Here is a 27,199-nt window from a genome sequence, read left to right as displayed (position 1 = left end):
GGGAACCTCCACAGCCAAGATATCCCTCCTCAGTCTCAACTGCCACATGGAGGTTTGAGGCAATCCCATTTCGTGTCTCCATCCATCCAACCAGTCTGGAGTGGCTTCTTTTTTATATCCTTAGCTATAAAACTTCTGTTCAACTAGACTTTAGATGTTTCTCCAGGTTGATGTTCTATAATTTAGTTATAATTTTAATGTGTTCATGGAAGGAAGCAGGCACAGTGTTTATCTAGTCTACCATCTTGGATCTCTCGAGGCCACATGCGCCTTTACTGCATGAAATCTGTCTGATTTGGGGCACGTTATAATATTTAATGAAGTCCTCAATTTTATATGTGTTAAATAATGATAATTAAAAGAGTGTCTACTTTGGGAGTCTGTGATGTCATACTCACTTGTTGACTAAGGCTTCCTTACCTTCTTTTGTTTATCATTTAATTTTTCATGCTAATTTTTAATAATGTATGACTCACTATTTCAGGAAAAGGTGCCTTATTGTGTACAAATATAGACTCTGTGATAAGTAAAGAGGACAGCCATTATGTAAATCAATCAATAAGAATTTATAGGGCATACTAGGAAACCAGCTTTTGATATGGTTGCTGAGAATGCAAAAATAAAAGATATAACCTATGCATTTGAGTGGTTCACAGTCAGGTGGAGGAAAAAGAAATGCATATAAATAAGGGCCTTACAATGTGATAAGGTCTACATCAGAGGCCCTGGTTGCATCAAGGAAGGAATTAAACTTTATTGGCACTGTCCTGAAATTATATAGAAGATAGAGGGAGTGGGCAACTGTCATGTTCATGAACATGTATGAGCATTCCAGACAGAAGACACAATGTGCCTGAGTGTACAAAGGAGGTCAATATCTATGAGATATGATACCAGAAATGGAGGCTGGAAGAGAATGGGAAGGACTTTCCATATTCTGCTATAGAATTTGGATTTTGCCCTATAAATAAAGAATTGCCATTAAAGAGATTGAAACAGAATGAGTCAAATGATGATGAATCCTGAAGTAAAGCAGTGGACATATGGGAAGCTAATAGAAGGTTGGATTTGGAAAAAAGAAATTAGAGGTAAGAACCACAGGATAGGTGATTTATTAATTGTGAAGTATCAGGTAAATGGAATCATCTAATTCTGCTCCTTGGTAAATAGTTTACCTGTGATGGCATAAGCAAGATTACCAAATGTTATAACTAACATCTCTGCTGGGATCATACTAGTTCTACCCCCCATCTGAGGGTGCATGAATGGTAGTGAGAATCCAGCCCTAGCTCTTTTTTGGCCAAGTTATGGATCCAGACCAAAAACGCTGTCAGCCAACAAAAAGGGAAACTTTTCTGTAACTGGTCTCTTCAGAGAGCGAACCTTTTGTAATAGGTCTGACAGAAGAGTCACACTTGCTTAATTGCTTTATTCTTTTGTAATTCTTCTATCTGGAGGTGTTTTGTCTGTTTTTTAATACCAAAAAGGGCCTTTCTAACTAAGGCAATGGTGAAGTTTGGACTCTGATCCACACTTGATATAAGTATTACCTGTGCCACTTCCTATCTGTGTGATTTGGGGCAAGTTACTTGATGTATGCCTCAATTTTCTTATCTGTAAAATGACACTAATAATTAAATCCCATAGAATGTTTGTGAAGATTACATTAATAAACACATTTATTACCATAGAATAGAGCTTAATATAAGCACTCAGTAGTTGTTTTTACTTTTATGTATATAATATAATGTACAATGCAATAACATTATATTGTACAAACACAGAAATATACGTGACTTCAGTATTCTCCTCCTTATATGAGAGGCTTTGTGGTGCTTCCTTAAATAGCTTGATTCATTAGCATTTCACAATTCATGGATTGTGGCTTAAAAAAACAAAACAAAACAAAAACTCCTAATTCTTAAAGAAGATGGTTTGTAAACTGTTTCCTCTTCTCACTATGTATGAAATGTTAGCTAATCCAGAGTTTGTTGATGGCTGGGCATAATTATAAAACATTAGTTTAGCATCATCAGGACTGATTTTCTCCTGAATATTATTTAGTCCCTTTCCATACATACAACTTATCTCATATTTATCTTCAGTCATTTGGCAAAAATGATTAAATTCCTATGCCAATTCCATTGTGTAATTTAAGTGATATTTTCAAAAATCAAAAATATTATAAATAGGAATATTTATTTTAATTGTTATGATAGATTTTTTTATTGCTCTATTCTTCTAAATAGTTCTGCGTATATATTTCATTGATCATCTTATTTTTATCAGCTAGAAAAGAGGCAATATTGTTGTGTCCATTTCACAAATGCTGTAACAGTAGTGTACTCTCCAAGTTATGGGATTTTCTAAATATCTTTCAGTTTGCTAGCAGAGAGCTATAGAAATTTGAATCCTAATTGTTTAATGTAGTATTATCTATCACAGAAGAAAATCATATGGCTTTCTACTCTTTTTCACTACTTAATTATCTAACCAATTTGTAGAAAGGGAATGGTTATTACCTTGTAAATTAGACATTAAAGCCAGTCTACATTTTCTATTTAATCTCATATGACAAACATTTTTATTTTGCATCAATTAGTTTTACTCATTTTGATTGATCACTTGGCTTTTATAAATATACATCAGAGAGTCTAAGAGGACATAAAGATGCACTAACATATATTTTTCTGTATCCAAGGAACTTATGACCCAGTGCTATGATTCAATCATTCCTCCTCTCTTAACATTTCTGCTATAGTTTTTATGACCTGGTTCCAACTTCCTCTCATATTAATCTCACTATTTTCAAACGCTCCATTTTCCATTTTCCATTTTCCATTTCCACAAATGATCCACCTTTTCTAACAACATTGCTTTTGAATATGTCTATAATTTTCTCCCTTGAATGCTTTTTGAGTTCACATTTATGTATATGCCCAGCACATAAAATCATTAGACAAAGCTTCGTGCATGGGAAACTAACAAGAAATCCAAGGATGAATAATCTATTTTGTAGATCTGCAAAGGGGCAGTTCTCTTAAAATGAATCTGAATAGAAAATGAAATCTTAGGGCAAAACGAAACTGTGACAGGTTTAGACTAGAAAGCAAATACTTGAGAGAAAAAGGGAAGCAGGAATTGATGGTCCTCGAGGGGCTATGGATGTTTAGGGTAGCTTTTGATCTCTCTCTGTCAAGGATTATTCTACAACATGAAGTGGACCAGCTCTGGTCAGTAGAATCCTAGTGTCCAATCATCTTCAGTCAAAGTGTACTTATAAAGGGAAGGATTAGAGTTATTTCTCTAATGTCTGTCTTCTTCACTACATTGTAAGCTCATATGACATGAACTATATCTTGTCTGATCAAGATGCTGCACCCTGAAGATAGTGCATGACATGGAATACTGAAGATAGTGGCACAGAGTAGGCCCTCAACATATATTTGATGAATGAATAACAGCTGAAAAATCAAAATAATTAGAATTTAAATCCATTCTGGACAAAGGGCCCAGTATTCATAGAAAGGCATTTTGATGAGAATGTGAGGGTAATTTGGGGAATTAGAAGGACAAAATGTTTGAGCCACAGCATTTGGTACCTAACTGGGGACAAGTGACAGGTTAATCTTAAGAGGAAATCAGAACCCAGATTCCAGATTCTTCATGTGACATGTTGGGAAATTGGAATTTCATCTTGAGGACATTGCAGAGAGTTGAAGTTCTTTAAGCAATATGTGCGATGGTCTGATTGGCCCTTTTAACAGATGATTTTGGAGGAAATAGATGATTGTTGAGATAAGGTTCAAGTCAGGGAGAGTAGTTAGGAGGCTATTATAATAATTTCTGTGTGAAATAGAGAAACTTTTTTAAGACAGTGAGGATACAAATGAAGAGAAGTAAGCAACATATGTAAAATTTTGGTTTAGAGGCCGGGAATTTGGAGAGGAAGACTCGAGGATCAACCTCAAATTCTGCCTTGGGTGATCTGCGGCCATTCACTAAGAATCCAAAAGCATAAACGGAGAAAGAGTTTGAGGATGATAAGATGATGAGTTCCAATTTAGCCTCTGAGTTTGAGATGAATATGAGATATCCAAGTGGAAAAGTCAATGAGGCATTAGAATATGAAATATGACTGTACGGTGAGGAGGCTAGGCTGGGGATATGGAAGTGAGAGTCATCAGCACATAACTGACAGTTGAAATCATAGGAAACTTTCAGGGAGTGTAGACTGAATGAAAAGAGAAGAAGCTTGCAAAGTGAACACAACATTTAACGGGCAAGGGAGAAAAACGAACCTGAAAAGGATACTGAGAAGAGGTATCACAAAAGGCTGGAGGCAAACATACAAAGATTGAAAAAAGAGAGAGAGAGAGAATATACATAGATTTTGTGAATACATTTTTGAAAATAGAGCCAAAGAAAAATGTGAAATTCAAGTTAACCTTTTAATTCTTAATAACGTATGTGGAAAATGCATTATAACTGAAGAATTACAATTTCCTCTGCAAATTCAAAGAACATGATGGTTTGTAAAATAAATTTAGTTGCTCTGTAAAACAATGACTGTGTATTTAAAAACCTAAGCTAAATGGCTATGTGAATGGCAGGAGAAAAATTAAAAAGCAAAACGTAAAAGAATGAAATTAAGAGACAATTGCTATAGGTTTATATCTCTACTTACACTAGTACCCCCTAATCTGTGGCTTTGCTTTCCACGGTTTCAGTTACCCACTGTCAACCACAGTCCAAAAATATTAAATAGATAATTCCAGAAATAAACAATTATAAGTTTGAAAATGCGTGCTCTTCTTAGTAGTGTGATGAAATCTCATACAGTCTAGCTCTGCCCAGCCCCGATGTGAATGACCCCTTTATCCAGCATCTCCACACTCGAGACACTTCCTGCCCATTAGTCACTGAGTAGCCATCTGGGCTATCAGATCAACTGTTGTGGTAGCACAGTGCTTGTGTCCAAGTAACCTTTATTTTACTTAATAATGTCCCCAAAGCCATTCACATACCTTTTATTACAGTATATTGTTAAAATTGTTCTATTTTTTTAATTACTGTTATCAATCTCTTACTGTGCCTAATTTACAAATTAAACTTTATCATAGGTATGTACCGTGTTTCCCTGAAAATAAGACCTAGAAGGACAATCAGCTGTATTGTGTCTTTTGGAGCAAAAATTAATATAAGACCCGGTCTTATTTTACTATAATATTTTATTTTACTATAATATAAGACCGGGTATAATATAATATAATATAATATAATATAATATAATATAATATAATACAACACAATATAATACAATATAATACCGGGTCTTATATTAGTTTTTGCTCCAAAAGACGCATTAGAGCTGATTGTCCAGCTAGGTCTTATTTTCAGGGAAACAGGGTATGTATAGGACAAAACATAGTATATATGTGGTTTGGTACTATCTGTGGTTTCTGGCATCCATTTAGCATCTTGGAATGTATTCCTCATGGATAAGTGGGAAATACTATATTCCTGACAGGAAACAAAGTTGCTGGATCAGGGAACAGACAAATTATTTACTTACAAAACAATCTTAGCATTGGTTTCCGTGCTGCAGATCCCCACAGTGTGGCAGATGAGAGCCTGATGAACCCAATGCATACAGGAGTTTGTACCACGGGAGAGGAACTAGGAAATTATAAATCTCAGAGCTTATATAGTGCAGCTTTACCAGCTGCCCATCTTCCCACTGGAGAAGGAGAAAGACCTTAATTTTCTAAAGTAAAGGAACTCGCTCTGGGCAGGCAAAGGTCCCTAGGTTTATTATCTTTAGAATGTTAGCAGATGGCTCCAGGGGAGGAGCCATCTTTGACTTAAGGTTTCTTTACCATTCAAACATTCTTTAATCCAGATGCTCGCAATGCTAGGATGCTCAGAAAGTCCTGACCTTGCATAAATGTGAACATATTCACGAAGCGTTGTTTCCCAAGAATTACTAGAAGTGCTAGACCCTGAAGCAGACTGGAGTAATTATACTGGGGCTGACCCTAGTGTTTCGTTATTTGTAAAATGGAAGACATTCCTTTTATGATTTTGCAAATCCCAGCTGAAATAATTTGCTATGAAGGGCTCTGAGTAGGTTGATAGCAGAGTTGGAGTCATTCACCATGTGATGATGGATTCCACATCCAACTGTCTAGAATAAGGAACAGCATCTCTGTTAGACACGATAATTGGAAGACCCCTAAACTTTGAACAACATGTAATCTCTATTCATTGCTGGCCCCATCAGCCCCAGTCTGAATTTTCCACTTTCTCTTTTGTTTTCCGATAACACTTTATGTTAAACTCTTAGAGCATTTTTTACTACAATTAGTTGTCCCTGTCATCCTCACTGGACTATGAATACTTACTGGGAGAAAATATTTCTTGAGCAGCTATTACATGCAGGCCATAGTGTTAAATCTTGTGAGAAATTCCTAGAAAATGATCACATCCTTAGGAATGCTTACTGTTTCGTATTTTGTACATTTTGAGATGTAATTATAAGTCATATTGGTTAAAAAAAAAAAAAGAGAGAGAGAGAGAGAGAAAGAAATATAGAATTAGCCACTGATGGGGGGAGATGTTCTTTACTTACAGATGTATGTCTTACAAGAAAACTGAGAAAAGGGAAGTGAATGGGATCTTAGTCTTTGAAGGAAAAGATCACATGTGGGGCACCCAGTGGAGAGAGTTAGGTGGTGTTTAATACCACAAACCCTCACTCTGATACTTGTTATAATTAATTGTAAATTTTTAAAAAAATTTTCTTTATCTACAATCATTAGCTATTTTATGCTAAAACTATGCATAAGAATGGTTAGAACAGTTATCAGGATTTAAAAATAGAAAATAATTTCTCTCTAGTTCAAACTTGATTGTTTTAAATTGTCACTCAAGCGTCTGCTTGCTGAACAAAATCAGTCACTTACAATATATTTTGTCCCCGGGGTGATTAAAAAATACTATCTATTAGTTTCAAAAGAAGTAATTACCACTTGTAAAGTTCTTTGGTATAAAATATAAAATGAATGGAAATATTCTGATGGGACTCACACAGAAGTAAAAAGTATTTTTCTGACATGATCATTGGGAGAAAGATGCAATTGTCTAGACATAATTTGTAGTGATGTGTATGAAGAAGATAATTTAATTTATTGTTAAGTTCTTATACATATTTAATTATAAGTTTTCATAATGCAATATTTCAGAGAGCATGTCTGATCTTTTTTGTAAAAAAAGGGAACAAATGTACCTCAATAGTGTGAGGAATAAATTTCATTGTGTTCTTTATATAGCTCAATATCAAGATAATTCAAAGCTGTTATTTTATTTAACTCTTACTTTTAAAATAATTCCTGGTCAAAGTTTAACATAGCAAATATATTTTACATTAAATATAAAAAAATTAGCAATTCATTGACTTCCAGGATGATATCCAAGTTAGGATTTATCTACGCTTAGGATATAACAGATATGAAGCACTAATTATTATACCTATATTGGTCATTACTATTTCCAAGGCAACAGACCACTACTTCCACTCACTTATATGTAATTTGTATGCTGCATGCATTCCTCTAGAATAGGTAAGTGTGTCAAAATGGTAAGTAAAGCCATTGATTATTTTTCAAAATTTAGTGTCTTTCATTTATAATGTCGTTTTCTTTGTTATAATGATACTACTATCTTTTCCCAATATAAAATCAGTTTTTTTCCCTATGTCATAAAGTTCCATTGGAAAGGTCAAGGACAGATATAATTCGCATATTAACAAATACTACTAATGACAAGGACAGATCAGGAAGGCCACTATATAACTGAAGTTCATAAATTATAAATTGCTTTAATAGATTCTTATTTTTGTGTAGATTAATAATGTTAGGGATGGCCAATTATCTCCGTTGGTTAGAGCATGGTGCTAATAACACCAAGGTTGCTGGTTCGCTCCCCGCATGGGCCACTGGGAATTGCACCCTCCTTAAAAAAAATAAAAAAATAAAAAAATAATGCTGCCACTGGCTTGGTGGACATCGCTTCCTGACAATAGGCCATTGTGCTGGATCTACCTGAAAAAGCATCGGGACCTGAACTTGATATATTCATATGTATGTGTTTATTTTACTTTCCCTGTGTTTCTCTCTTTTCTCCAGTACAGTGCTCTTAATCCAAGAGAATCTTGGGATATGTGGCATCCCACTCTGGTGGCTGAAGCTTTATTTGCTATTGCAAACATCTTCAGTTCCCTGCGCCTGATCTCACTGTTTACTGCCAATTCTCACCTGGGGCCTCTGCAAATATCTCTGGGAAGAATGCTCCTGGACATTTTGAAGTTTCTATTCATATACTGCCTTGTGTTGTTAGCATTTGCAAATGGCCTAAATCAATTGTACTTCTATTATGAAGAAACAAAAGGGTTAAGCTGCAAAGGCATACGATGTGAAAAGCAGAATAATGCATTTTCAACGTAAGTGGAACAAACATTTCTATGGGTAATGTTGTGCAGAATTTAGAGTGTATTTTATTATGAATTTGAAAAATCCGTGACAAGTGGTTGCAAAAAAATTATGCTTAATGCAGGAAACAGAATTAACCTACCTTTGAATATCAATGGCTCCTTCTGACATTAAAAAATATATATAGGTAGTACATTTAAGTTTTAGTAAAATGGTCCTTTCTTTCAAAATGACCTCCTAAAAAAGAAAGCTATATATACTATTTAAAAATGTGAAATAAAATGGAAATCTGTGCCCTACTGACAGTTTACAAGCACATTAAAAGATAGAATATGTATATGTAAACGCAACCATTTAAGAAAATCCAAGTGTGTTTCAATCTTTCTTCATGTGTTTTCCAGATGCTAAAGTACCCTTCACGTTTCTCTTTCATTCTCTAGTTTTCTACACACAAATCTAAGCATGTAGAAATAATCCAAGCTAGGTCATTGTTATTATGCACACAAAACTTTCTGTGCCCTTACACCTGAGAAGTAATAGACCTTGTCCAGTGTCACCTTCCAGCATATATCACAATCAGATCTGCTGACAGCACAGGTTCATGACCACTGTGTTTGATGCTCACAGTCCTCATAGAATTCACCTCTACAAATCTGTGTCCATCTCCTTCCCACCATGGTAAACAGTTAATTAGCAGATTAATGAAAAAGGTAATTTTCATCTCCACAGTAACCACAAGTAGACACATGGTCATTTGGGAGTTGATTTAAAAGTCAGACACTAGTCATGGGCTGTTCCAGAATTTTGTGTACTATAAGAAAGTACAGCAATTCGTCAAGTGGGAGGAAATCAATAACGTCTCATAAACTGAGTCACTTATGGGTAAAATATCCTTGTTGGTTCAATTCTCTATCTTTCTCCCAATATTTAAAACTCCATTTTAATTAATCAAGATCTGATTATTTGCATGTGAAATTTTAATCTCAGCCTTAGCTGACTCAAATCCTTTCAGAAATAGATTCGATACAAACCACGAATCATGAGGAAAACAAAAAGTCATCCCAGCTTCCCATTGTCATGTCATCATTTGCTCCAAGCCTCTTTATTCTTCTGGGCTTAAGCGGCAGTTCTCCAGCCAACTAGCTCGCTCAGCTTTGTTGTTTTCCTTATGCTCTTTTCTGACCCTGGACAGGAGGCATTCAATGAAACTCAGCAGCAACATCCTTGTGACTAGCATGGCCTTGGATCATGTCTGTTTTGATACCAGAACCTATCTTTCCCTACTCATTTGTGATCCCTGTCTTGGTAATTAGCCTGTGATAACTAGGACCAGGGATTTACAGTGGTCAGATGCCACCAGCCGACCCCTTCAGAGACTAGAATTCTGCCTTTAACAGTCTTCCTGGATATTGTATGTCTGCTAACTGGCCTCCCAGATTTTTGATGGAGCACCCTTTTGCACACTCTGTCTTCCACAAGTGCCTTGTTATTCGTACTGCGTGCCCTGATGCATACTGCTTGCCAAGAACACCCCATCTATGTTTGTTGCCATATCCTTCTGATTCCATGCTTTGTCTTCCAGAAGGAACTTCCACACAGCATCTAGAAATGACTAACCTAGCTCCCAGGTCTTCTTTAATTCAGGGAATAGCTCTGGTTCAAGACCGTAACCCCTTCTCAGAAATCTGATTCATCTGCAGCTATAAGTTTACATCTAACCCCATCCTAATTTACCTTCTTTAAGGTTCCCAGGAATCCCCTTGTCTTATAACTGTTTTCATGGTAAATGTTTGCATATTACTAACTAAATTAAATCTCCATCCAAGAAGAAAATGGCTAGAGAAGTCTGATGCAAAATAGCTAACATACAGTAAATTGTATTCTAAAAGCAAATATATTGAATTCCTGGGATTATGTATTATTTTCATGTATCCTTATCAATGCCCTACTCTATAATCATGAAGAGCAACAGATAATTGCATATTTAAAATATTATGGGCCCAAATCATTCAACCCAAATAAATCAGGTGTTCTACCTGGAAATTTTTTTCCAAATAACAGAATGTAAACCATCAAGCAACAAATTATTTTTGTTCAAAATTATTCAAAAACTAAAAAAATATGGTAATAACTCCTAGTATTATGAGTGTACTAGAGTATATAGAATGTACCAGGCAGGCATAAGTTACCTGTTCCATGATGACTCTGTTCCAGCTTAATGGATGTCAATCACTGTCAGGGGATGTCTAGTGATGCCCTCGGGCTCCTGCGTCTCATTTCTGTGTTTCTGTTTGTCTGCAGTTTTCTTTTTATTACTTTATAACTTCCGTAAATTTCAAGGTTTGTTTTTATACCCACCCTCTCAGAGATTTTATTCCATATGAGGATTAAAAAACACATTAATTAATGTACACTGCCTAATACAGTGCCTGTCATACAATGAGATTAAAAAAAAAAGGTAGCTACTTTACTTCTTTAAATTATTAGTTGTACTAATAGAGTATTTATTATCTCTCCCCTATATCTCTCATAGTTCCTTTCTATTACTCCTTCCATGGGAGTACAGATGGATGCTGAAACTTTGAACCCTGTATTTCTCATTAGCTACCACTCCTGTGTGTCTCCTTCCTTTCATCCAAGCAACCCTGAAATGAAGCCTAAACATGATACCTTGTTTTCTTGCTCCTTATTCATTCTTTATCCAATTTCAATTTGGCTATTGCTTCCACCACTCCACTAAGACTATTTTAGAAAATGCCTAGAGCTACCGTCAATGGACATTTATCTTTTTATATCTTATTTAATGTCTCTGCATCATTTGAACCTGTTTAACACTTTCATTTTTTTTAAATCTTGCCCTCTTTTTTTAATTTCAATGTTACTATGTTTTTAGATTTCACTTCTTCTTTAATCTTTCCCATTTTTCTCTGATAATTATTTTACAATTATTGCTTTTAAATAGTGGTCTGCCTTAGCAACTCTCCTCAAACCCTATTTCAATATCCCTTTGAAAACTCATCTATGATTAAGGTTTTGGCCCTATATAGTGTCTGAGATGACTCCTACGTTCATATCACTAGCATAGATCCTCAAGATTTGTAGGTCCAACTTTTAGACACCTCTGCATCTATATCTCGTAAAAATGTAAACCCAATCAAAGAAAATTCATCAGAGTCTCTCTCAAAATTTATACTTCCTCCTCCTCAACTACCGTTTTAGTCAATGTTACCATAACCCACCCAGATACTTAAATTAAAAGCTTGTGTTAGATATTGCCTCTCCCTTTCCCCGTCCCGGTGCAGTCAATAAATGTTTACTTCTGCTCTGTTACCTTGGTGTGTCTTCCTTGCTGACTCTTATGCCAAAAATCTAAGTTCTCGTACCTCTCTGTTCTGTCTTTGGTCATATGTCTTCCACCCTGTTACCTGAATGATCTTTCTAAATGAAAACATTGACACTCCTCTGTTTAAAGTATCAAAATAGATTCTCATTCCTTATTGGATATACCCAAATTGCTCTTCTTGAGATACCAGGTCCTTCAGGGATCTTCTGTCTTGCTTCTTCTTCAAGCCTCATCTTTCTCCATTCCCTAATCACACATTTCTAGTGGGTTATCAATCCCCAAATATGTCATAATCTGTTCTCGCCACAGAATGCTTTTTTTTTCTGCCATCCCACTTGGCAAAATTTTATTCTGTTTTCCAAAATCTGTCTGAGATGCACCTTTTCCAGAATGCTTTCCTGATTCCTCTCCTGTGAGCTTTCAGGGGGCGTAAACTGTGATGTATGTCTTCTATGTCTCTCCCTGCTTGTTCCTACCAGCAAATGGACACTTCTTCCTGTTATTTTCTCTTTAACATGGGAAGAACTACATGTTACTAAAAGAAACCAATGTTTAATCATTGAAGTTATTCTATATACAATTTTAAACTAATAGTCTCTGATTAAGGGACTCTCCTTTGAAGAGAGGTGCATCAGCTTTGTGACAGATACTGTCTTATTAAGAAAAACCCTTTGATGTTTATTGGAGCTTTATTCCTCATAATTAGAACTTGCCAACTGAGGTCTTACTTTGTTTTAATTTTACATTATTCCTTATGAATTAAGAATAAAATACGCAGATGTGTTTTCCTCATCGTTTTAGTCTCAAGGTGATAAAGGAAAATCTCAACTGTGGAATACATTACCTTTTTACTGGTTTGCTTTCTCTAGTTGTAAGTACTTAAATAGGGAACAAGCCAACTTTTAAAAGTAGCAATTGAGAACTATCTTCAAAGAGCAAGAGACAAAATGCTACCTTTAGAAAGGCCATGTTATAACATCATCCCATAGAAATTGCCAGATTTTAGTCTTCAACTGAAGTTTTATGCTATGTTGTTTAATTAAGAGGGGCATTACCATAGAAAGCTTTCTGTCCTTATTTCAACATGGAATTATGAAAACAGCTGTCACCTAAAGGCAGTCTGAGATTTGATGTAGCTAATGACTCTTCACTGTATGGGAAATGTTGATATCAATAGATTTGGGAATCACTAAGTAAGAAAACATTTCTAGAAGCAATGACTTTGAAATGTTAACCTAGTTTGATTTTCTTAAATCATACAATAAAATAATAATTAACTTATAAAGACCAAGGTTTTAACTCATCTAAGAAGTGAATATATTTTAGTTAAGTGGAACTATTCTGCAAACCTCATTTCAGATTCATTCCATTCAAAAAAGAAAAATTAAATTAAAATAAGAATGAAAGACATAGGAATTATTAATAATAATCATAAAACATTATTCTATTTTGAATTTTCTCTTTTTCAATTCTAATTAAAAATGTAAATAAATATTTTGCCTAAGGGTTTGCTAATATTCTCTAATAATTTAGTACTTCTTATGTGGACAGAAGTAAATCCGTATTATTAAACCATGAGAATCCATTTATCCTACATCACTTTTATTTAAACATTAAAGAAAACAACTGTTATGGGATTTTGTTGGCAACATTTTATTATTTATTTATTTATTTATTTATTTATTTATTTATTTATTTATTATTCACTTATATAACCTCTAGCTCTCTCTGAACTGCTATTGAGGTCAAGAGAAAACCATGTGAATTACATTGATACTTGCACAGTGAGAATACACACTATTCAGAATGAAAGAAAAGAATTTCACATTGAACCCAAAGACACTATCATTAATTTTAGAAATTGTCATTAAAGTTACTAAAAAAAAAAGACTCATAATGCTCATTCCTGATGACAGAGTCACAGTCTGACTCAGGTTGATCAGATCAGCACCCTTACCACTTTATGGTAATTTGTCTCATTGTTGAACAGCTTTAGCAAAATAAACCAATAAACACACAATTAAATTTCATATCTTATAATTAAAATTGAATTATACAATGAAAATATGAAATTGCTTACTTTTTTAAAAAAGCAATCCCTTTGAGAAAAGAAGTCCTGAACTCCAATTAAGGCACCTTTAGTAAGATTATCCTGGTTATACAAACGAGAAGTTCATGGATTATTTCAAGTAATGGACTTTTTTACAAGAATCATACAGAAAATTGCAGTCCTTTAATCCTCTGAGCAAGGGTTGATCTTAGCAAGGGCAGAACTTAGAGTAAAACCTGGCTTCAGAAAGAACAGGAGTTGCCATCATGCTGGATCACAGGATTTTTTTTTAATGAACATTATCTTGATTCAGCTAGTCCATGTATATTCTCTTCAATAGTTACTTATTACCTGGCTTCTTCATCCTCAATTCTCTGCTTAGTTCGTGCTTTTCAAACCTTTGGCTTCTCATAATTCCAGCGATCCTGACCCTACATCATAACTCATGTCATTTGAGTCCCTTTTGGCAACTACCTCATTCTCTTGATAAATCTAAATTAAACTTTCTTAGAAAGGAAATCAGATTATTTAGGCTCATCTTTTCACATTAGGCCAGGACACTGTCCAGTAGCCTCATATGAATTGGCTCTCCTTAGGTCACTCGACCATGACTAACCTTATCCATTGAAGCTCTGGGTGAGAAACTCCAGGGACCTACTAAGGGCCACCCCTACATAAAATAGTACACATGGAACAGTGTCACAGGGGCTAGGAGCTGCTAGGAAACATGATTGACTGGGTCCTACAACAGGATTCCAAACTAATGCTAATCTTCCAAATCACTGAAATCTCAGTCGCCATGCCATGTATGAAATAGGTTTGCATTTGTTTTTACAATATAATTAAACTACAGTCTTATCGTAACCTTTTATCAGTTCTGTTGTCTTTTTATGATATTATATGAAGGTGTTATAATGGTTCTCCTGAAGCAAACAATTCTTCATTTGGGTTCAGACATTCTTCATCTTATCCCACTTCGTGCAGTTAGTTACAGAAACTTTACTTTCAATAAAATCATCAAAGTTCATTCATTGGCAAGAATGAGAAAATGTTCCCTGAAATATAAAAAATAGCAAATTTTATAATCTAAGCATTCTGAGACACTGCCATTTTACAGGATTCACTTTGTGCAACTTTAGTTGTCAATGTGGAAATCCATAATGATAACATGATTTTTAATCTACCTACAACTAAAAGCAAAATAAGGTAAAAGAACTGACATTTTTCAAAGACTAAGCTTGAGAATCTATTATTTCTTAACTATCATTCAGTGTTTTAAGATAGTTGGGCAAGCTTTCTATATAAAGGACACATAGTAAATATTTTAGGCTTTATGGGCCATATGTTCTCTGTTGCAACTACTCATCTTTGCCATTGTAACACAAAAGAAACCATAGACAATGCATAAATGAATGAGCATGGCTAGGTTTCAATAAAACTTTATTTATGGCCATTGAATTGTAAATTTATACAATTATTGCATGTCACAAAATATCACTCTTCTTTTTATTTTTTTTCCTCAACCATTTGAAAAAACAAAACTCATTCTTAACTCAGTGGCCATACAAAAACAGGCTATGGGTCAGATCTGTCATTCCTGCAGTAGCAAATTAAACGTAGTTTTCAAAGATCTTAGGAAAATTAAGTACACCATTTGTGCTAGTATGATAAAAAAATGTTTCAATTTTTTAATTAAGTTTAATTTTATATTTGCCCTAAAATATTATTTTACTATTGATACGTATTTGTAAATTAATCAAATATTCATAACTAATCAAATTCTATTTTTATATCTTATTGTATACTGGTTCTAGTAATATAGTTATTAGTGGTTCTATTAATATAGTTATTAGTGTCATTTTATCTTTTTTTTCAGATTATTTGAGACACTCCAGTCCCTGTTTTGGTCAATATTTGGGCTCATCAATTTATATGTGACCAATGTCAAAGCACAGCATGAATTTACTGAATTTGTTGGTGCCACCATGTTTGGGACATACAATGTCATCTCTCTGGTTGTCCTACTCAACATGTTAATAGCTATGATGAATAATTCTTACCAACTTATTGCTGTAAGTTGAATAACTTTATTTTAATTCAATATTTCACCCTACAATTTGTTGTTCCTAGTTATACACCAACTTATTATTTTTGGAAATAAAGTCTGTAATTGGCTATTGATAAGATAGGATCAGATCACAAGTATAATATGAATGGTTAATTTGAAGTTTCTGAGCAGTGTTCACTGTATTTAGCTATATACTAATTTGGTGTTATTATATTACACATGATTATAAAATAAACTAAATCTATCTTGCCAGACAGTCATTGGCTATGAAAAGCAGTAGATGAGATATGAATTATAAACAGGCTACTTATATCTATGCAATGCCCTTTGGACTTTGCATTGTCTTTGTCCATTTAACCTAGAATCTTGGTATAATCAAATTCAGGCCAGCTTGGCAAGATACAAAAGATAGGCCGGAGGGGAGTCTGAGGGGAAAAGCCATAGGATTTTCAGTTTCTTGAAGTATAGAAAAAAGCTATGTAGGTGTAACCCTGACTTCTATAGCAGAACATACAATATCTGTATTTATTTGAAATTCTGGAATCCAAACACTTAGTTTAATTTATTTATTCATTCACTCAGCAAATTCTTATTGAGTCCCTACTCTGCTGCCAGGTTCTGTTCTAGGAATTAGAAACATAACAATGAACAAGGAAGACAAAGTCCTTTATCCCCTTGAACTTACATGCCAGCGATGATATATGTCTATGGCCAATAGCAATAGATAAACTATACAGAAATGAAATATTTTTCTTCAATCTTTAATATAACCTTGGACAAGTATATTTTTCTTCAGTCTTTAATATAACCTTAGACAAGTAGCATTTTATAAAGATAATTATAGACTGCTCATTTTCTCTGTAAATACCTAAAATTATATTTCATCTTAGAATCTATTGCTAAACTTCTTGAGTGTTATTATTGTTATTTTGAAAAGCAGCATTCAGAATTTTATTTAAACCTGTCACAGAAGAAAAACTGCATAAATATAAGAATAGATGATTTTTATTTACTGATTGACAGTCTAAAGTATTCCCACTTGGATATACTTAGGTCCTAGGATTTGCATGTGAATAGGTAAATCTGTGGAGTTCATTTGAGCATATTACAAATCTGAAATTTGTAGATAGCCCCTATATACGTCCCTCAGAACTTATGTATTCCTCTAGTCAACACACTTTCGCAATGTGGATTCTATTTTCCAGACCACTCCATCAAAAACATTAGAAAGCCTCTAACTATCAAGCTATATACAGAGAAGCTGTATGTACAATTTGGAGTCTATAAAACATTAACTATACCGATTCATCAAGAGAACATTATTCAAGAACAGTATGACATTTTCTTGTTGCTTCTTTGTGGAGTGTCTTCCTAGGTTCCTTCTTACAGAGACAAGAACAAGCTTCAAGTCTCTGTTTTTGTTTAGCCCAAACTCTAAATCTTCTTGACAGGAGCAGGCACGAGGAGGCTGGGACAGGTATACCTCCCACGACGCCTCCTTGGAACATGATTGTGACAAGTATTTGACTTTCACCTATCCCAGAATATCAGAATTTACCCTGAGGGCTTTCTCTTTGGTCCTGCTACCTGTAACTCAGAGCTTTAGGATCAAGCATGAAAACAGAAGACAGCTTAATAGTTAAAAGGCAAACGCAATCATGCAGGCCATGTCTAAAGCCTGCTTTCCACTCACTCATTTGTTCATTGATCAAATATTTATTGTGTAGCTAGTACATGCCTGACAGATGCTTGATTTTAGGGATACGCCGAATAATGAGGTTCCTGCCCTCAAGAAAAATGTAATGCAGTAGGGACAAAGTCTGAATAATTTCAATACTGAGAAAAGGGATTTGAGAATTTGATGGAAGTACAGAAGAGAGGACCAAGACGGGCTGGGGGTGGGAGGCAGCTGAGGTTGATGGCAGTCAGGGCAGTCTTCCTAGGAGAGGAAATACCTAAGCGAAGTTTTAAATATTGACTGAGTCAGAAGGTGAGTAGCAGAAGATGGTTTTTAGTCATCACCAGTCTAGAACTTTTCACTTTCAGTTTTTCTAACCACTGTAGACTTTGTTTAGACCCTTTCTGAATCCCAAACCAGGAATAGCTTTGTATTAGCAGTAAGAGAACATGATGAGGCCAGGATAACCCTTCATTTTTGACTCCCTGAGAATCAGAAGGAATAGAAGGCACTGTAGGCCAATACTCTAGCTAGATAGAGTGACTGCCTTTTTATTACCATAAGCCAATTCTACTGAGTCCCATTCTTTGTGAGTGCAGCAAACAATACATAAGTTTCTTCATTAATGCAGAATAAAAGCTTGTTTAAAAAAAAAAAAAGGGACGGAGGAAGAACTAGAGGAGAGGAAGAGGAGGGAAAATAGGAGGAAAACTGTAGCTTCTGTGCTTCCATTTATTGATTGAACCTTCCAATTAGACATTTGCTAAGCAACAATGAAGGCCACATATTTACTAGACATGGTGATTCCTGTTGAAAGCACAATTCATCCAGTGTCTAGACTAAAATCGATATTGTTTATATTAGAAATGTGTACACAGCATATGCATTTATTAGCACCCACCCAACAATTTAGGGCTATTAGAATGGTATATTATCCTACTCTAAAGATTGAGTTTTAAAAATAACATTCATGGGTGAAAATGAATTATTTTGAATTTTTATTTGTATGTATGCCTTGGTTCTACCACTTCCTACTTCCCAGATTTTTTGCTTAAATTAGTTTGTGGTTAGTTTGAGAGGAGACTGGCTGCCCTCTATCTAATTGCCACAAATGTTCCTAAGATTTCCCAGGAAATTAATAAAATGGATTAATAAATGATGATGGAGGATAGCCTCAGGCTTGTTGGCAGGCACAGGCCAGACCCTTGTCTGGTGCCCTTTGTCAAGGTTCAGCACTGTGTCAGTCCCTAGTCTACCTGTGGCAGGGGATGTCTGAGTTTACACCTGTTGCCTAAGGGTGGACAATAATTATTCACATGGAAACCTTATCAAGTAATGCTTTTCCTGGAAACAACAGAAGGCTGAGCTGCAAGCATCCATAAAGGTGGCATTCACCTAGGCAGAGGTTCAAAGCCTTGAGTAAGACATAAAGCCCTGTTTGTGGCTAAACTCTAATGACTTTGAGCTGATGTAAGCCTACAGTGCAGGAAATGAAGATTCAACTTCAAGGCAAAACTAATCACTGCAGTCTCTTTAACATGGAATTATTTCAGATGTCTGTCTCATGGGAGAGGGAAAGATGAAAAGTGACAACAGAGCTGTGACACCTTACCAGGGTCAGCCCCCATCTGAAATGTTTGGATGATTATCTCCGAGAGTCAGCAATGTTTTTATAAGCAATTTAATTAATATTCCAAGAGCCACTCAAAGTCAGGTTAAAGGATCTCTGTGAGGTTTATCTTACCTTATTAATTAAGAAACCTGTCAGCAGTTGTCATATTCTCTTGTTCAGGACCATGCAGACATAGAATGGAAATTTGCTCGAACAAAGCTTTGGATGAGTTATTTTGAAGAAGGAGGTACCCTGCCTACTCCCTTCAATGTCATCCCAAGCCCCAAGTCTCTCTGGTACCTGATCAAATGGATTTGGACACACCTGTGCAAGAAAAAGATGAGAAGAAAGCCAGAAAGTTTTGGAACAATAGGGGTAAGAATACAGCATGTTAGTATTCCTTTTTACTTTAATTGTGTATTTAAATATATTTGTGGTCCTTGTTGAATATTTTTGCATTTTTAGCTTTTTTCTTCTTACTTGTTGCATTGAACATTTTTTTGCACAACTACCGTATCTAAGACACGTCTGAGTAACTGACTTTTTCACTAAGCTATTTCCTACACTGAGGGCCATCACTGTTATTTTAATAGGATCCACACTTTACACAAGACTCTACACCCACCAGTCATTGCTTGGGGAACTAGCACATTCTCTCTTAATGTCTTAGTTTCCAGCTCTTTTCAGAGCGATCCCCTCAGGTTATTTGTGGGTTACTTACTCTTTGTTCGTTTCTTTCTCTGGATGGAAGGGGTCTGCTTCATTCACCTAATAATACCTGCCATCGGCTTCTTCACAGAGCATATTGTGCTTGATAAAATTTTCTCAATTAAATGATTGAATGAATATTATCACTTGAAAACGCTGTGCCATATTCAATCACAGTGATTTGAGAATGTTTAATTTCTCCACATTTTGCTTCTACTCCCAATCATATTAGATGCCAAGAAGTTGTGTTGTTTTAAAAAAAATTATTAGGACTCCTGAGAGCCGTGCCCCTCTTATATTGGAAGATTATACTTCCTTTGGCAATTTCTTTCACACTGGATGGAAAACAAGAGTTCAAGCAATTCAAGCAGAAAAATACATGGACTTAGAGTTCCGTTCCAGCCAAACCACTGACATGGGACAAGTGATTTCTTCATTTCTTTCTCACTTAATTTCCTAATTTTAAAGGTCTCATAGTGATATTTTGGGAATCAATACCCTAACATTCATTAGTCACTTTGACCTTCTCAGAGAAATTGCTTTGGAAGTATTCTAATATGCCTTTATATTAGAATCACTAAGTAATGTTAGTTACTTAATTAAAAATTATAATTTGTTTTTTTTATTTTATTTAACGCATTTTGTGACTGCTAGTTTTGCCCTAAGTGTTCCTCTTCACTCATTAACTTCATTGCCCACTAGGCATTGTTATCAGCACAAAATGGGGCTTTCTGTACCGAAAGTGGTATTGATATTTCTGTAATCTCAATAACAATTCTAATTCTAAAGAGAATTGACTGGCAAGAGAGCACAGCAAATAAAGAGGTGGTTAGGAGAAGCAAATATATTCTTTCCTGTAAGCTGTTACTCTGTAAACTTGGAGGACTAAAGTTTGGGCATATATCTGATCTTAGAAACAAAGTCAGATTACAGTGTAGCCTTATGCTGCGATCCTCATACTCATTTGTAGACTTTATCACTGATACTAGGAAGAGTTACATTATTTTACTCCAAATGTTTGAATTCTTTGTTAAATAAGTTCAACTTATTTAAAAATATATAATTGTAAAAAATGTAATAATTTAGGTTTAATAGGCAATTATTATATGTTTTCCACATGCCAGAAACTGAGCTAGGAATCGGCTCTGGGATGGGGCACAAAGTTGTGGTTTCCATCCCTGAGGGCCTTGAGATATGAGAACATATTACTATAATACTTCTTATATAATAAATTTAACATTATAATATAGTTACATGCAAGATGCTATGAGCACAGTGTGAGAAATATTTTTTTTTTCTTTGAGAGAAACAGTAAAAGACTTCAAGGAAGCCAAACTCTGGCTTACTCCCTTCCACATCAAAATATACTTGACCTTTTCTCCATCTTATTCTTAAATTCATAACAAATGTATTTAATCCCTAAAAAGATATTAGTGAATAAAACTATGGTATTATGGTATCTGTTCATAGGAGTATTTTGATTTAGAAAGAGTTTCTGGGTCCAAAACTGAAGGCCACTGTCGTGCGGGAGACCCTGCTCGCTCCGCCATTTGTTGTGCGGGGCGGCCTGCGGGGTCTCTGGTCCCGCTCCCCACATAAGAACGCAGGATATGGTGAGGCCAAAAAGGAACACCCACGGAGCCATAGGTAGGGGAGTCATACCACTATGGTCTCACTGAAGGCTGGGCCCACCGGATGCGCAACCAGCCGTCAGCCTTTTCGCCAACAGACCAACCGACTGTCCTCCACTCTCCTCGACTTTGTTCCTCTCCTGTCTTCCGCTCTCCTCAGCTCTGCTCGGCTCTGCTCGGCTCCTCGGCAGTCCTCGGCTCTCCTCTGTAGCCGCAGCAGTTATACCGGCGGCCAATCGGCTAACCGGCCACAGCCGACGGCCAATCAGCCACAGCCTACGGCCATCCACTACCCGAGCCAGCACCTTTCCACGTGAGGCCGAGAGCCTATAAACTACTTTCTGGGGCTCTGTCCCCACAGCCACACACAAAAGATATTTGTCTTTCAATTTTCAATTTTAGGCCATAGCAGAGGGAATCTTTGGTTTTAAGATGCCACAAAACTTGTCAGAAGATCTGAGGCCCTGCTCTAATATTTTAAGAACTCCATCTGTGCGACCACCAAAATCATGGAGAACCACTCTAAGAATTTGACTTCCAACTCTCCTGCTGCCCAACCCAAGGGGAACCCCCCACTGTTGATGCATTGTTAAGAATATGTTACCATCATTTCTTAGATTAAAGAGAAGCTTAACGTTCCCTTGGGGTTTTCTATTAAAGCAGTGATTCACACCTATCAGAGGGAGAGGGTAAATGGCACAAGTTAAAGAGCTTTCTTTTCTATAATTATTGGGCTCAAAAAAACAAATTTCTTTTTATGTGTCTATCTCTACATTTGAATATTTTGATCCAAGCTGATCACAGAAAGATAATTCACAATTTGTTGTGACTTCAAAGCATTCCCTTTTCCTTAGCCATGTAAATGTTGTTAACCATTGGATATTTTTATGCTTTGGGAATTTATTAATGCCATATCACAAAACTCCCGAAGCGGGGACTCAGGCCCTGGGCCAAGAAGGTTCCTGGCTTCATGTAGGACAGAATTCAAACATGAGCCCTGTCATGCAGGGTGTCATGCGGGGTCTCTGGTCCCACTCCCTACACAAGAACGCAGGATGTGGTGAGGCTGAAAAGGAACACCCACGGAGCCATAGATAGGGGAGTCAGATCACTATAGTCTCACTGGCAGCTGAGTTGGAGACACAGGAAACAGGATCGACAGGATCTGCAACCTGCTGTCCGCTTCTCTGCCCACCAACCAACCCTACCTGCTAGCTGCAACCCGCCGTGCTAACTGCAATCTGCTCTTGATAGCTCAGCCACCATCTTCTTGCCAGCCCCCATTTGCTGCTAGCATAGCCACGGCAGTTATATTAGTGGCCAATGGCTCACTGGTTACAGCTGACAGCCAACTAGCCACAGCTGATGGCCATCCAGTTACAGTTGATGGCCATTTACTACCCAAGTGAGCACCTTTCCATGTGAGGGCAAGAGCCTGGAAACTGCACTTCTGGCTCTGTCCCCATAAGCCCTGTCATTCGGGGTCTCATGCGGGGTCTCTGGTCCCACTCCCTGCACAAGAACGCAGGATGTGGTGAGGCTGAAAAGTAACACCCACGGAACCATAGATAGGGGAGTCATACCACTATATTCTCGCTAGCGGCTGGGTTGGAGATACAGGAAGAAGGAACCACATGATCTGCAATCTGTAGTCCACTTCTCTGCCAACCCTCTTGCTAGCTGCAATCTGTGCTTCCTAACTGCACTTGCTAGCCGCAATCCACCATCCGCTTCTCTGCCAACCAACCAACCCCTTGCTAACTGCAATCTGCCCTTGCTAGCTCAGTCACGGCACTTAAATCAGTGGCCAATGGCTAACTGGTTACAGCTGATGGCCAACTAGTCACAGCTGATGGCCATCTACTACCCGAGTCAGCACCTCTCCACATGAGGCTGAGAGCCTGGAAACTGCTCTCTGGGACTCTGTCCCCACAAGCCCATATAGAGTTTAAAGTAAAATAATTTTCTTTAGCAGAGAATGAGTAAGAAAAGGCCACTCCACAAACATAGTGGTGGACTCTAATCACTAGCGGAAGAGACCTTCTCCCCCCATTGGGCTAGGGTTTATATGTGTTTCTTATTTCTATGGAAAATTTCTTGGTATGGGAAACTTCTGCAAAACACAAAAAGAATAGGGGCAGGTTTCCGTTTAACCTTTGTAAGGTACAGCCTGTGGCTAGTTTGTAATAAGTTTAATTACCGGAATGGCCATAATGGAATCTCTTTGCTCAGTAGGCTTCAATTGGACTGTTCTGTGTGATTGATGAACATCTGACCCAGTTCTGTTTCTGGCTGCACACAGGCAGCAGGCTTGCAATCCAACTTCCTAGATCTTTCTGAGAAAACAGTCCTCATGCCCCTTCCCTATATTATTATGACAAACTAAATAAATATTGTGAGTCATGTCTCTTTTCTCCAGCCCCATTCCCTCTCAATCCTGCCTGTTCTCTGCCAAGCTAAGGCTTTGGGCAAGCACGAGCCTAATCAAATTCAATGCTATAAATTTACTTTTTATCTAGATTGTATTTCACAGTGAAAAGGAAATAATATATATTTTTAATTTTTATTGGGGAATATTGGGGAATAGTGTGTTTCTCCAGGGCCCATTAGCTCCAAGTCATTGTCCTTCAATCTAGTTGTAGAGGGCACAGCTCAGCTCCAAGTCCAGTCGCAGTTTTCAATGTTTAGATGCAGGGGGTGCAGCCCACCATCCCATGTGGTAATTGAATTTGCAACCTTGTTGTTGAGAGTTGTTGGTGAGAGTTCCCGTTCTAACCAACTGAGCCCTCTGGGGACCCAGCGGCAGCTCATTGTCTTCAATCTAGTTGTGGAGGGCGCAGCTCACTGGCCCATGTGGGAATGGAACCGAAAAGGACATAATATTAATATTTTGTTTTGCATACTTTCAGTTGAGTTTTATCCATTTAGATTTTAAATGGAAATAAATAATATATATTATTTGTAAAGAAAAGTATGATAAATGAAAAGTAAATTAAGAAGATTGTAATATTAAAAAGAGTTAAATGAGAAAATAATGACAAAAAGTAATTTATTTTGCTGCGAATTCATTTTAGTTTAGTTAATCTTCCTGACAGTTATTTGTGTAGACATATGAAGACAAGGAGATATACATATAGCCATTAATTAAAAGGTGACATGGAAATACCAATGACAGTCACTTTGTGTAACCAAGACATAGCTTAAACTATCTCATTATACTTCAAAGAGACCTTAGAAATCATTTAGCTCAACCATTTCTTTTAAAAGATAATTTGTTTACTTGACCCAATGTTTCAGGGTCCCTTGGCAGTGACAAAGCTGGGAAAAAAACCTGGGTCATTTGTTTCCCAATCATTGCTTTCCATTGCCTCCTCTTGTTTCCCTGAAAAGTCTGATGACAACACACAGTATCTTCCATGTTGTGTGTTCATCTTTTGGGTTTCCTCATTGGAGGTAGATTTTATGCATTCTTTTAGGCATTTTCTCTAACCTTCCCACCTGTGATTCACTTACTCTTGTCACCCAGCAGCTGCCTGAATGTCACCCTCATGCTCATTCCCTGCAAAGGGTTGCCACATTAGCCTCTCTCTAGGAGCCCATCATTGGTGAGCTTATGTTGCTATTTATGACTTCCGGTAATATTAATACAGCTACCCGTGTAAACTCATTAGCTCTTTTTTTTTCCTTTAAACTTTGGACTTCTTTCTATGGATGATTAGGACTTCCGGGTAAATTAAACTTTCATTTGGAATGCTTGATGAGGGAAAGTATAAATGAAGCAGAAATGCTTTATTGAGCAAAACATTTATTGTAGGGATCTATTTAGAGGAATTCTGTCATGCAGGGTGGTTTGCGGGGTCTCAGATCCCGCTCCCCACATAAAAACGCAGGACATGGTGAGGCCAAAAAGGAACACCCACGGAGCCATAGGTAGGAGAGTCATACCACTCTAGTCTCGCTGGCAGCTGGGCTGGAGACACAGGAAGCAGGAGCCACAGAATCCGCAATCCACACTCTGCCACACTCCGCGCTTGCTAGCTCAGCCACCATCTTCTTGCTAGCCCCCATTTTTGCTGCTAGCATAGCCACAGCAGTTATATTAGTGGCCAATGGCTCACTGGTTATAGCTGACTGCCAACTAGCCACAGCTGATGGCCATCCAGTCACAGTTGATGGCCATTTACTACTTGAGCCAGCACCTTTCCACATGAGGCTGAGAGCCTGGAAACTGCACTCCTGGCTCTATCCCCACAGATTGTAATGGTGGCACTAAATCTTCTATTTTGAGACTTGTGTCTCTGGTATAATTTGATTTAAAAAATGTAATTCAGCTTGGGATTTTTTGAAAGCTTTTCTTTCTCTGCTTCCTTTCCGCCAAATGTTAATAATCCTGTTTCCTATACATTTACTATATGCAGTTTCAATGGTTCGTTTATTTCGGGCGCACAGTGCTGGCCCTGTGACTTAGGAGAGATTTTTGCATCTGTATGGGATAACCAGCTTAACTGCACCTTCCCCCACCCCAACCGACAAAGCCGAACTCAATGGAAAATTCCACTACAGGCTGAAGCAATTTACATCCTGGTTAGAAAATATAAAACTTGAGACCAAACAAAGACTCCACGCAGTAGTTTCCAGAAGACTCTGAACACCTGACCCTTCTCTTAAATCTTCCTTCTATTTTTCTACCTGACTTGTGAATGCTTTCATGGCCTGCGAGCGAGCAGCCAGCGAGCAGCCACAACAGGAGCAAATTCATTATTGAGAAATGGTTTCTCTCTGGGAAATCATGAAAATCCTACCAAAGGGACAGCCTATTGAGAGTGCAATAATAAAATACAAAACATATTGGAGCTTTGGCGTTTTGATATTTCTCACTGTCGAATTTTTTGCTTAATCCCATTTTATCAACAAAACCCCCTTTCAGTATCAAAACACTGGTTCTCAAACTTTAATGTGTACTAGAATCATCAGGAATCTCCATGTTAACAAATATTTCCAGCTTGTAACTTTAATTAGAAACTCCTGTTGAAGAAAGCACTGGTATCTAGCTCAGCTTTTTAAACTAAAACAAAACAAATGTTTGTACTTGTTGGTCGTTGGGTCCAGGTCACTTAATAAAAGTAGAAAGATGTTAATGCAATACATCGCCAAGGTGTTTAATTAATATGAAACATTTTTAATACCATAGACTGGGTTTCTAAATGGAATTCTTAAGTTAATACGTCAATATGCTAAACCAAAAACTACTAGATCTTTTAACAACATCATTTAAAAAATTATTTTTAATTCCTTCATTTAATGTTTTCCACTTTCTAGTTTTCTCTGGAGCACGTAGTGAGGAGCTCATGAGATACCATCCTTGTTAGGGTCATTTAGCACCCCTCAGCTCGGGAATACTCATGCTAATGAGTTGCCATAAAAATATGCTCAGTTAAGTCATGGAAAGAGAATTAGAAACTTTGAATGGGTTATCACCACCAATCATCATAAAGGAAAAATACTAATAGTACATGCCTTTCAGACTTCATTTTTAGTGATAATTTATCAGAATGCATTGTTCCTTAATCTCCATCACTTTCAGGAGGCCTAACTACAAATCTTACAGATATGGCAGTAT

At 36.7% G+C, this 27,199-nt stretch overlaps 1 protein-coding gene across 5 annotated transcripts in view; it reads left to right on the top strand.

Moving 5' to 3' along the window:
* The window catches only part of TRPC4 (transient receptor potential cation channel subfamily C member 4), a 212,004-nt gene that overhangs the window by 174,378 nt on the left and 10,427 nt on the right, over positions 1-27,199 (top strand). For 4 of the 5 annotated variants that reach the window (XM_019736606.3, XM_074329992.2, XM_074329993.2 and 1 more), the window contains 3 exons: positions 8,187-8,500; positions 15,759-15,954; positions 19,421-19,630. In XM_019736606.3, the coding sequence (XP_019592165.3) occupies positions 8,187-8,500; positions 15,759-15,954; positions 19,421-19,630 (720 nt within the window). The remainder of the gene's footprint in view (positions 1-8,186; positions 8,501-15,758; positions 15,955-19,420; positions 19,631-27,199) is intronic. The other variant, XM_019736607.3, reaches the window with a different exon arrangement.

This window comes from Rhinolophus sinicus, chromosome 16, assembly GCF_057876585.1.
Source record: "Rhinolophus sinicus isolate RSI-liver-muscle chromosome 16, RSI-T2T, whole genome shotgun sequence".
Taxonomy (NCBI): Eukaryota; Metazoa; Chordata; class Mammalia; order Chiroptera; family Rhinolophidae; genus Rhinolophus; species Rhinolophus sinicus.
Note: the sequence above shows the minus strand (reverse complement) of the source record. Positions and strands in the feature narration are given on the sequence as shown.